This window comes from Serinus canaria, chromosome 20 (genome assembly GCF_022539315.1).
Source record: "Serinus canaria isolate serCan28SL12 chromosome 20, serCan2020, whole genome shotgun sequence".
NCBI classification, from domain to species: domain Eukaryota; kingdom Metazoa; phylum Chordata; class Aves; order Passeriformes; family Fringillidae; genus Serinus; species Serinus canaria.
In genome coordinates, this window is record NC_066333.1 from 6686076 (window position 1) to 6698985 (window position 12910).

Genomic DNA, 12910 nt, shown 5'->3' on the forward strand with positions numbered 1-12910 from the left:
ATCAATTAAGTCTTGCAGGATCTTGGAGAGTCAGGGTATACAATCCTCCACTAGCCTCAGAAAAGGCCTTGAGGTACTGATGGTATTTCAGAGAATCTCATTAAATCTTACAAGAATGTAGACTGACATTACATTTAACACACAATACAGCCAAAACATTCAAATTCCTTCAGTATCCCCTCTTAAACACAATCCAGGCAATTATTTCAGACAGGGTTTGTCCCAGGAGCTTGGAATGACCTCATCCTCATTAACCACCTGCAGAGGAAGGCTGCAGTTCAAAGGGAAGCCCGCGCTGCAGAGCCTGAGCCAAGTTCCAGGCTTTGCAACACTCTGGGTTTTCACGGTGTCAGCATTTTCACCTGCCCTCAGCAACCACACCCAGCTGAGTTTGAGTGTGAAAATGCAGATCTGGCCAGTGCCATGCCAGAGAAACACATTCTTCCTGCATGAGACACAGACAACTGTTCAATTATGCTAATGATTATTACAGAGAAAAACACCTAAGTGCCCGAGGGAGTATTTAAACTGCTTTTGTCAAACCTACAATCTTTACACAGCCCTTGGTAAGGAGGCAGTGGGAGTTGGGGGAGTAAAATATGGCTAATTGTCAGTATTTTCCTTTATAAATATGCAGTTTAAATAAGAGCATGCCCAAGAGGCTGACCCAGCCCGCCCTAAGTCCAGTCTGACCACTCCAAAAAAATCCAATGAGCACTCACTGATATGACACGTTCATAACCATGAATTGGTCTTGAAACACACTGAAATCAGCCTCCAGGCTAGTGAATGTTTCTCCCCATCATTCTATTCTTCTAAGTTTATAGATTCAGATTTAAAAGAAAAAAAAAAAAAATCAACCAGAAATACCCAAAGTTGCTGCTTTCAAATCACATTGCTCTGCCACCAAAGCCTCCCTGCTTTACCTCTTGGTCTGTCCTCTCCTGTACTGAATGGGGAGGGCACTGCTCACTGTCAAAGATAAAACCCAAGGCACAGTGTAAGCATTTCTGGTTGCTCTAAAGCAACAAGAAATTCCTCTCAAAATAAAAATTCCTATCTAATTCATGGGTATGCCACATCAAAGCTGGAAATGTAGACAAAATAAAAGGGTGTATATAATTTTTGTTCACTATATTCAGAGAGAGATCCAGTTATTAAAGATGCTCACTCACAAAACAGTTTAAGCTTGTATTTTTAAAGGTAATAAAATTTTCATGGATTTATGTTTGGAGCTGTAAAACAAGTATTCCTACTCACCATAAGTTAATAAAGTACTGTCCAGGCAGGATAGACACTTACAAGGATCTTATGGATTACTTTTCCTTGAGATTTCTAGGAGCATGTCAGGGATGCAGTGGATAGAGAAGTGACAAAACCAACTAAATTTAACAAAGGCAAGTGCTGGGTTCTGCACCTGGGATGGGGCAGCCCTGGATGTAGGGACAGCCTGGGGACAGGGGGCTCATCCTCACCAGATGGAATGCCAGTACCAGCACCTGAGTACTACAAGCAGAAGTCTCTTTTGGATGTTAACCTTCCCCATGATTTTTTTTAGCTCAAGAAAGACTCAAAGGGACAATAAGTAGGTGTATTTTCAGAGCTGAAGTGCAGGAAATCCTCTGCAGGAAATGCTACTTGCAGTTGCCAATTTGACCAAGAGATGGTACTGTGTGTATGCACAGTGGTTACAAGGCAGTGATGATGGGATAAATACCTCCTTGTAGCTGAACCACTCTGATTTAGAGGTTCAAAATTATACATATACTGCAAAGGAGCATTTAAGAACATTGACCATGCAGACAGAAGTTTGAGCACAGTTGGTTTACAATTTGCATGGACTGAAAGGGCACAAATCAGCCATCACACAAAAATCAGATATAATTGACATTGAGCAATGTGTGCTCAGTAAAAACAGAGCTTTTTGGAAGATTTTCTCAATATTCTTCTTAGTGTTCCCATCTTCTGCAAATCTGGTGACCTCCAGGCTTTGTAATAAAGTCAGAGCAGTCAAAGCTCATACAAGGCAGGAGCGTGCCCTTGTCACAAAGCAGGGAACAATCTCCTGGGCTGCCTCAGGTAAAGCATTGCCAGCAGGTCAGGGGAGCTGATTCCTGCCTGAGGCAGCCCTGCTGAGGCCACACCTGAGTGCTGTGCCCAGGGCTGGGCTCGTCACTGCAAGAGGTGAGCAGCAGCTCTTGGTGACCCTGCTTGAGCAGGAGCTTGGACAAGATGACCTCTGAGGTCCCTGCCAACCTCAGCCACTCTGCAGTCATTCTGTAAAAGTGAATCCAAACTGTTAAGGCTATGCTGAAAAAACCTAAAACTCAAGAGAGTTTGTTTCTAGCTTAAATGACACAGATAAGCAAACAATTGTAAAGTTCAATAAAGAAATACTCAGAAAACCCCCAGACTCACTGGACTATATTATGTAATCAACTTCCTAAATTATTTTTGAGTTTGTTGGAGATGATAAATTTCTGCAAAACTATTGATGGCTCACTCCACAGTGAAAGCTGTTAATTTCTGATACCTTATTTCTTATCTTTTGACCAATTATTATCAATCCAGTGATGTTCCTTTTATATTACAGCAGCTTTAAGAATATATTTAGTCCAAGTCTCCAGCACATTTTTAAATAATCTGCATTAAGCTACACAAATTCAGTTGTTTCTTTTAACACATTTTCTCATTTTTAAGGGGTTTCACTTTTCTGAATTAGGCACAAGAGCAATGCATGCACTGACTACCTTTTTGAACTCTTTGAAGGGTTTAGGATCTAAATAGCTTGGGGTCAATGTTGGAGAGCAGCTCTCCAAGACTTACACTGGGAGTGCACTCTGTGCATTGCTCAGAGCCACATTAAGACTTGCATTTCCTATTCTGGGCTCCCCAGTGCACAGCTCCTGGAAGGAATTGTCACTGGCTGTCTCTAAATGCTTCACAGCCTGCTGTGGAACTTGACCTCGTCTGTAGCCTGTCTCCAGTGTGGTCTGAGAGATAAAAGAGTCCTCAACATCTGCACACCAGATAAGCTGGGAAGGTGGCAACACCACGTCCCACCCTGTACAAAGAAACCAAGCAAACAACTCTGCAAGAGGACAGTTTTAAAGACAGCTGGAGGAAGGAGCCCCTGCCCACCAGAGCAAGCAGAAGCTGAATATTTTCATGGTACCCAGAACCAGCCATGGGCCAAGGTAAGCAAAAATCATTTTTGTTAGTTCCAAGCATTTGCCAGCTGTGTGTCAGGAAGAGACAACTGTTCTTGCTCCAGGACAGTGTTCATGAGGCTTGTGGAAGAGCTGAGCTTGCAGGGCAGGAGCCAAGAGCTCTAAAGGCTTAGGGAGCTCAGCCTGCATGGCACACTGCACAAAAAGGCTCAGGATTAAAAGGTGGTATTGGTGCCTGAGAGGAGTCTGAGAAGCAGCAAGGAGCAGCTAAGGCAGACAGGTGAGGGTTTGGAAGCAAAGGTAAGTGAATCCTCAGCACAGGGAATGAGGGGGTGGGAGGAATTAAGGAGACTACACAACTTAAACAGAGAGATGACCAAGTGTTTGAGCCCCTGGAGCAGGGAAACAAGGTTCCAGGCAACCTTGAAGAAAGTGACAGTAAGACCCATGAAAAGTCATATGATGGAGAGGGAGCCAGACTCCACATCACTCATTGTTCCACAAGACAGGACAGACATCTTCATCACAGAGAAGAAAACAGACGAGGTCAGAGCTGGCTCCATAAGGCCTGAACTGGGACAGCCATGAGGGGATTTGAAATCCAGACCAGAATCTTTCACTGAAAACATCACATGGAAAAAATTTATATGGGGAAAAGAGAAACAAAGCACACAATCCAGTAAGAGTCCCCAGCAAACCCAGAAGGGACAACCACAGTGGGAGAAGGTATCAATGCAGAGGACAAGACAGGACAAGACATCAGGAGGGAGCAGAGCAGAGAAATCTGCAAAGAGAGCAGTTCTGGCTTTAGCACAAAAGCAATCAATTTAGATAGCAGAGAAATGCTCTATGGATTTTAATTTTTTTAGCTGGAAGAGCAGGAGAAGCATGGGTCAGCAAGGGGAGGTGGGTGACAGCATGTGTCACATAAGGGGCAGCAGTTACAACCCACAGGGCCAAGGATCTTAGTGATGGGCTACAAGCCAAAGAGGCAAATAAGGTCAGGATGATCCCAAGGCTGAGATAAAACAGGGAGTCACCGGGTGCTTGAAATTGTGACAATTTTTTTCTGTCTTCTGGTGCACAGCAGAAGCACATATGATGTGCATAAAGCCCGTGCAGGAGACAGGAGGCGAAGGAGGAGGATCTTTCCTGTCTCCTGCATGGCATTGTCAGCTGATGTGGTACAAAGTAGGAAAACTGGTGTTTGATCCAGCTGTGCATTTGAACCAGCAGTGAAGGTTGCACTCAGTGATGTCAGGTACAAGCAAAGGCAGCCCAAGAGTCACTCAAGCTCAGAGTGAAGTCCCAACCATTACTGGATAGAAAGTCTCAAAGTCAGGGGGAGAATGTCTGAGTGGAGAAACACCCAACCAGCTGCTTGTGTGTCCTATGTGGCTCAGGGCCCACCTGCAGCCAGCTCACAGCCCCACACTCATTCTGTATCTTCTCATACTACAGGTCTGAGCATCCAAAAATGTGATTTCATGATCCCAGAGAATAACAAAAGCCACCACACAGAAGAAATCAGCACTAAAAGGCTCATAGTGAGGCGGGGACAGCCATTCACCATCACTGTGAGCTTCTCAGCTCCCATACACAACTACCTGAAGCAGATGAAGAGGACCTTCCTCATCGTACAGACAGGTAATGCCATTACAAACCTGCCAGAGCTCTGCTCCTCCACTCACCTGAAGAGCAGAGCTGGGGGCAAAAGCCATCTCCAGAGCTGGGCAGGGGGCCAAATTTAGATGTGAGGCAAAGCGGAGTCTCCTGCTGCTGCAGGGTCACAACCAGATCCCTTCCAGAAGAGACTGGAAACAATAACCAAGACAGAATCACTATTCCACCATTGCAAAATACTCCTGGGATCTTTTCTGGCTTTTGGGGTTAGGAATGTTCAGACCTAGCTGGCCTGTCACAGGGTTTTTTTTTGTTAGAGTGTTTTCTAGTGAGACCCCTGAGAAGGGCAGCAGCTTTCAGCCCCAGCTTGTTTCACCATATTGTGAGCACTGGGCTGTGACTTCTGTTACAAGGCACTAAATTCCACAGGAACAGCAGGGCTGCACCATTCTGGCCATTCCTGGTTTCTACAAATCCATGGAAAGCACATCTCACTTTCAAGCATGGAGGCCTGAGTGCATTACTGACCTTAGCAATGCTCAGTGGGCATTAAGGTGCTAAAGGGTCACGGCCCTCTCACAAGGAGAGCTATGGTTCCAGAGATGGACAAGGTCCCTGCAGTCTGCACAGGTGAGAAACAAACAATGTTTGGAATAAACACAACCAGATTTCTTTGTCTGCAGGAGCACATTCTTCCAAAGCAGATGAAATCCAGGCTGAATTTCCCATCTCCAGCCTGGGAGACCAGAAGCAGTGGAGTGCAGCAGTGGAGGAACAAGACCCAAACTTCTGGACCCTGTGTGTGAACACACCTGCCAGTGCCCCCATTGGCCAGTACACTCTGCTTTTACGTGCCTCCAAATCCCCTCAGCTCCTGGGCAACTTCACCCTCCTCTTTAACCCCTGGTGCCGAGGTAGGTGGTCAGAAACAGAAAGGCAGGCTGGGATCAGCCACACAAAAAACACTTTGGAGCTGTGACACTGCCTCCATGGAGGGAGGCTGGGGCTGACTCACCCAGTGCTCCTTCCACTCCTGCCTTGCTCCCCACAGCACCTCAGGAGAGAGGTAGGGGCTCATAAAGCCCAAAGTTTCCTGCCTCAGCACTTCTGTCTCTTCCCTGGAGTATTCCCCTGCAAGAGTCCTGTCCTTCTGCTAAGGGAAAAATGTTTAAGTGTTTCCTATAATAGAGATTTTAGGATGAGTCAAGATTGTAATTGGTCTGGTTAAGGCCACTGTATCTTTCTTCATATTAGAAGTTATCAGCCAGGAGAGAAGAAGAGCCAGCCAATGCAACAGCCTGGGCCCAGAGGAACTTTTTGGACAAGGCAGTGGAGATGACAATGAAATTCTTCTTTCCTGTCTGATTTACAGTCTGTGGTTTTTTTCAGGGCAGAATGCCAGGGACTGCCAAACCACAGTGGAATCTGCTGATGCATGAGAGATGCAAGTGCACCTGAGACCAGCAATGCTTTCTTCCTGATGCTGTTTTTCTCTAATCTAGATGATGAGGTGTTCCTGCCTAATGAGGCACAGCGGCAGGAGTACATCTTAAACCAAGATGGCATCATCTACCAGGGGACTGAAAATGCAATCCTAGCCCAACCCTGGGACTTCAGTCAGGTAAGAAAGAAGTCCAGTATGTCTGTGCTCTCTTCCAACCCCAGCACAGGAAAGGTGCATAAAGCTGGTGTGAACAGGATGCTCTGACAAAGAGTTCTACTCATCTCCATGTTCTCTGCACCCACTGCCTCCTGTGCAGGAGAACAGGGACCTGTGTATGAAGTCCTATAACCCAGCACATGTAATTTTAGCTTCCTTCTCAGGCTGTCCTCTGTAAAGGAATGCATTGATCTGTATCTGAGCTCTGTGTGCCTCCCTTTCATCAACAAGTATGAAAGCTCAATATTACTGTCTCTATCTAACAGATAAAGTGAGGACAAGAAGATCTTTCTGCTTGTCTAAGGCCATCTGACACAGCCAGGGATTATTTCACTTTTGTGCCAGCAGATCATAAAAGTATCTCTGTGACAACCTAGAGAGTGCTCCAGAAAAGTGTTGTTATCTTATTGCAGGGGTTCCATACTGTTGTCTCCTTATCTCAAAAGCTCCATACTTCCTTGGCGTTTCCTCATGGGCAGCTCCTCAGAGCACTGACTCTTTCTTCTTCACAAAGCAGCCAAGTGACTGCAGTTCCCTTCTAACCCAGCCACCCCACTCTTTCATAGCACTCTTCTTCTCACTGCTCACAGCTGTGGCCTGTTAAAGTCAGGCCTGTTCCTAATCTTTGCTAATTGGCCCAGCTGCAACTCCTTAGGGGTAATATTACTTTCTACACTATCTTTATTTTCTTATATTCTATCCCCCTATAGAAAAGCATCAATTTCCCTCAATCAGAGAACACAGTATCATGCTGATGCATTTCCCACCTTCAGTAAAGTTGGAGGTCTGTCCTCAGCTCCCCCTGCAAATCTCTGCCTGGAGCCCTCCTTCACAGCCCATTTACCTAAAACCATCAGCAGAAAGGGACAAACAATCTGCACACTCACAAACCCTCCTAGGGACTCAAGAGAACAAAAGTTCTTGGAGAATCTCCTGAAGTGATGTCTTCTTGTTTCAGTTTGAGGAGGATATGGTTGACATCTGCTTCACTCTGCTGGCTCTGGGGGAGCACTTCCAAAGAGAAAAGGATCCTGCCCTGCGCAAAAACCCCGTCCACATCTGCAGAGCAGCTGCTGCCATGGTAAGGAGGGCACAGAGCAGCCCTGACCCGAGCAGGGGGCACCTTCTCAGCCCCAGGTCAGGCCAAACCACTGACGAAAGAGGAATCCTGTTCCAAACAACACCTCCTGCCCATCCCCTGCCTGTCCTGATAGTCCCTCAGCAGACATGCAGTGCTGCATGAGGTTCTTAGCAGTGAAAGGGCATTTACTGAACAAATCTCAGAGGGGACTGCTGCCCCTGTTCTGCTCAACCACGACATTCATGCTTGGCACAAAAAAAAAGTCCTCTTGGTTTCATCTGCTTTGGGATCAGCTTCCACAAACAGGATCAGATGGACCTACCAAAGAGAGGCAATTCCTTAATACATCTTTCTCTCCTCCTTCTCTGCAGCTGAACTGCAGTGAGCTTAGAAGCCTGACAGAATATGAGCCTGGGCAACACCATAATGGGACACCCCCTTCCAAGTGGCTGGGAAGCAGCCCCATCCTCCAGCAGTGGATTGCTTCCAAATTCCAGCCCGTGCGCTCCGGGAGGTGCTGGGTGTTTGCTGCAGTCCTGTGCTCAGGTACAGTGCTGCTACAGCCTCTCATCCTCAGGGCAGGGGCACATCTTCAGCTTCCTCAACACTCAGCATCACTGCCTTCGAGATAAGAGTATCAGCACATCCAGTCACTGAATGAACATGTGAAATTTTATTTCCTGAGGGAGGAAAGCCTTTTGCAAAGTCCAAACAGCAATTCCTAACAGGCCTAGCACCAGAAGAGGCTCTACATCTATCAGCAGAGGCACCCTCAGGGCAGGGTGCACAGCTGATTCACAGCTCTCTCTTCTGCACAGTTCTGAGGTGCCTGGGAATTCCCACCAGGGTGGTCACTGGCTTTACCTGGGCTCACAACACCAAGAGCAGCCTGAGTGTGGATGAGTATTATGATGAAGATGGGGCACTGCTGACACAGGACAAGAGTGCTCGTGTCTGGTAAGAACACATGGCAGGGCAGGGCCCCAACAAGAATTTGAGACAATAATTGGATGTGGGAAATGAAACTCAGGGGAAAGGAAAGAGGTGAAACAGCTGCAAGGAGGTGACAGCAGACAGCTCAGCTGAGATCCTGTCTACAAGACTTGTTCCTGATAAATTGCTGCAACCTCAAGAGTGCCCTGTTTCTAGAGCCCACAAAGGAAGAGTGATAGCCCAGTCCAGCTGGAGAAACTCCACTTGTTTCTCCATACACATCTCTGCTCTTCTCAATATGAACTGAACTCCCTCAAGGGAGCATTAACTGGCTGTGGTTTGGCAAAACTTTACTGTACTCAGGGCTCAGGCCCTGGATATAAGCTCATGCTGTTGCCTCTTGCAGGACCTTCCACGTTTGGAATGAATGCTGGATGGCTCGTTCAGACTTGTCACCAGAGTACAGTGGGTGGCAGGCACTGGATGCCACCTGCCAGGAGAAAAGCAAGGGTAAGATATCAGAGCAAGGGTAAGATATCTTGCTTGAGCAAGAGCAAGGAGAAGTGAAGCAGGGGCAAATAAAGCTGTTCAATATTCCTCCTTTCCCATCTTGCAGTGGAAAGATGCAAAAAGACAGGAACTCACCCTGTTGACTTTAGGCACAAAACTATTATTTATCTGTTTGGTTTGTGCAGCTCATGTAGCTCTAAGAGTTCTATCACTGCTTCCTAATGGCCTCCTAAACTAAATATTTCACCAGTATGGGTCTAAACTAGGGATGGATTTAGATGGGAAAGCATCTGAATATAAACTGAACCACATTTTTTCTTCAGGTCTATCCTTCTGTGGGCCAGCCCCTGTTCATGCCATCAAGGAAGGGGACACACAAGTTGATTATGATGTCTGCTACTTCTTTGCTGCCATCAATGCCAAGTGTCATGTGTGGATACACAAAGCAGATGACACTCTCAAGCCAGCTTTTGGTGGCACTAAATACACTGGTAACAACATCAGTACCAAGAGTGTGGGCAGTGAGCGCTGTGAGGACATCACACAAAACTACAAATATCCTGAAGGTATGGGGCAGGCATGGGGCTGAGCACATTCCCTGTCACTATTACAGACCAGGAGTAAAAGACCAGAGCAGAGCAAAACCAGAGCACCAGGGTCATCCACTTCTCACTACTTGCCCTGCTTTGGTGGCACTAGAACACCTGATTCTCTCTGTCTACAGAGCCAAAGCAGAGGTCATCACCCAAACTTCACCCTGCTTAATGGCATTAAGGTCTCTGGAAGACCAGGTGTTTGTTCACCAGGCACTTTCATGTCTGGAAAACCTTTTCTGATTTCTGTCATCTCTACACTCTGTGCATGCACCTCCCATTACCTCTGTAATATAAATATGGATAGATGTATTTCAGACTGCAGCTTTGTGAAAAGGACTGTTGTGCTCTCAGATCCTGCCTAAATCTCTGCCTCAACAAGCAGCTCCCCTTCAGAATCTGAGTGGTTTGCTCAAGCCATAAAACTCCATCTTAACCTGGGGCTTCTTGTCTCCATGGCTGCAGGAGACAACTGCAACTTCTCAACACATGAGAGCATGGAACTGTGCCTTAGCTACAGCAACAAAAAGCACTGTCTCCTCTACTCTGAGAGTGGCTAGCACCAAGGTGTTATAAAAACTGTGACAATTATTGCCAAGTAGAATCTGTCAGGCACATCCAATGACTATCCTGACAGCTGAAGCTTTCAAACAATCCAACCAGAAGCACAAAAGGATATCTCTCTGTGCTCTTAGAAACAGTTACCTAGAGTTCTACCAGGAGAAATCAATGCTATTCTCCTGCTGCTTCTCACTAGTAAACAGGAAAGAGAACCAAAGTATGTGCTTCCATTTTTTTTTTTTTTTTTTTTGTGACAGGTTCTCTCCAGGAAAAAAAAGTACTTGACAAAGCCTACAGAAATATGAAGGAACTTGAGACAACCAGCAGCAGCAGCACACAGTTTATCTTCATTCCTACTGCTCTGGAAGAGCCAGTCAACCTTTTCATCCACTTCCAGTCAAGTAGTTCTTTGCAATTGGGACAAGATATGACACTTTCCACTGAAGTGTTTAACCACAGTGATAGAGAAAAGGCTACTCATCTGGTAGTTGGGATCCAGGCTCTGCATTACAATGGTGTGCCCATTGCCCAGCTTTGGAAAGAAGAGTTTCATTTTAACCTCCACAGCAATTCAGGTAAGGCCTCTCCTGGGTGCATGGCTAGAAAAGTCCTCTAGTGCTCTCATTTCAGAAAAATTCTCCTAGCCCTAGGTTTACAAAAGGTTGGCTGAATAGTTCATTCTAGGTGATTTCCCAGAGATTGTGGAGTCTCCCTAATGGGAGATATTCCAGACCTGACTGGATATAATCCTGTGCCCTGGGATGACCCTGCTTGGGCAGGGAGGTTGGACCAGATAACCCACTATTGTCCATTCCAACCTCCCCCATTCTGTGAAATAAAACACTTTGGCAATATCACCTTAGAGATTTCCAATCTGGAAATCCACTAGAGGTCTCTTAAGCATTTAAATGCTGCAGCTTTTAGTACAGTGTTGGGCACTGAACACTCCTAGGTGTCATTCAGAGAAAGATCAGACTGCACCCATCACTGTTACTTTCCCACTCTGTTCCAGTCAATACCTTGAAGGTCTCTGTGCCTTACACATGGTTTGGAAAAGAGCTGGGGGAGAACCACCTGCTCAGGGTGACTGCTGTGCTGAGAGATGAGGACTCTTCCTACATGTACCTGGCACAGGAAGAAATCAGCCTTGGTGATTCCCCTCTCACCATTGAGGTAAGACTGGGCTGCCATTCTGCCACTGCAGTGGGGAGAAAACAGCTTTTACAGTCATAAGCAGTAAAACAATTCTGCTGGTTCAGGGGCTCTCTGAGAAAGCAGAGCAGAAGAAATTAAGCTGGACTTTGCCTCTTCTGGCAAATGGGACCTCAGGCACTGAAAAATCACACATCTCCCTTTAATCAGAGAAGAATATATTTTCTTCTCTCAGTTTCAGCTCATTTGCTTCTTTTAACAGTTCCCAGAAAACATGGTCCAGTATGAGCCAAGCACAGCAAAGATCAGCCTCCAGAACCCCCTCATGGAGCCCCTGGAGCAGTGTGTGATAGCAGTCATAGGGCGAGGGCTCATTTACAGACAAAGGAATTACAGGTAAGTGCAAACTGACTGTTCCAAGATCAGCAAATGGAAAAAGAGACACAACACAAGCAAGAGAAATCCTTGCACAGGAAAGGCTGTCCTCAAAAATAACCAGGCAACAACATGGCAGGAAGATATCATTATGGCATGAAAGCTCCAAGCATCCCATCCTTTATTTACAGATAATACAGATGATTTTCACACTGAAAAGGAGAAAAGCCAGCTAAGAGAACTTTCAACAGATGTGTAATACCCAAGTTGAAGCCTATATGGAATCTATGAAAGCTTCAACATCAAAGGCATAGACAGCAAAAGGAAAACCTCCTGCCAACAAAAAGGATAACCAGAGAAATGCCACAAGACTTAGAAACACACATGAAATAAGACAAAGTTAGAGATCACTGAAATGAGCTATGAAATTTATTTGCTGTTGAAAAATCAATTACTTTCTAGTGAGCAACTTGAACATCCTTAAGTGGAATAAAACTGTACTGTTTGACATCTTTCCATCCATTACCCACTGTAAACAACAGACTGTGGTGTCTTCCCCTTCTCCACTGAAGAACCAGGCAAATGTGACTTAGCCAAGAGCCACCAAAGGGGCATGCTCCCCTTCACATGACCAACACCCCACGTTTGTCTCAAGAAGCTGCATTAGGACAAAGTCCCCTTAGATGTCTCCATGGAGGGTTTCAACTCTCCTGTCCTATCTCCCTCCCAAACTACTGTTAGATGACAATTTCACTGTGGTAGCTCAAGTAACTGCCAGCTTTCTTCTATTTCTTTTTTTCCCTTCCGTTTTGGCACCACATTCCTGTCTAGCTAATGCAGATCCCAGACACAGGAAAATAAAAACACAAAGAGGGTGACTGCTGTACAATCCCTTCTCTCCTTTCAGGTTGGGCTCTGTGCAAGCTAAAAGCACTCAAGAGCTGGAAATCCCATTCACCCCTACCCAAGCAGGGCCCAGAAGACTCACTGCACGTCTTACCTGCCTCCAGCTCCAGAACCTGAAGAGTTATAGAACCACCAACATTGCAGCTGCCTGAGGCCAGCTCAGAACAGGTCCTTACAAAAAGAGTGGCTGTGATCTGTGCCCTGATCATTGGCAAGCAGAGATGTTAACAGTTTAATAAAAGTTCTATTTAAAACCATGTCTGATTTTGATTATTTGCACAAACTCAACTCTCTCCCATCTGCCACTATGTCTACTCTGCAGTTTTAGAAGTTGAGCCTCACTGTG

General features: G+C 45.9%; 1 protein-coding gene across 1 annotated transcript; it reads left to right on the forward strand.

The window, feature by feature from the left end:
- The first annotated feature begins 3030 nt into the window (after positions 1 to 3030).
- EPB42 (erythrocyte membrane protein band 4.2) lies at positions 3031 to 12821 on the forward strand. The gene is made up of 13 exons (XM_009093002.4): positions 3031 to 3197; positions 4632 to 4817; positions 5477 to 5707; positions 6296 to 6414; positions 7412 to 7534; positions 7906 to 8080; positions 8353 to 8491; positions 8874 to 8977; positions 9301 to 9543; positions 10389 to 10706; positions 11144 to 11304; positions 11546 to 11679; positions 12566 to 12821. The coding sequence occupies exons 1-13, from the start codon at positions 3188 to 3190 to the stop codon at positions 12714 to 12716; spliced, it is 2094 nt and encodes a 697-aa protein (XP_009091250.3). The 5' UTR covers positions 3031 to 3187; the 3' UTR covers positions 12717 to 12821.
- The last annotated feature ends 89 nt before the right edge of the window (positions 12822 to 12910 follow it).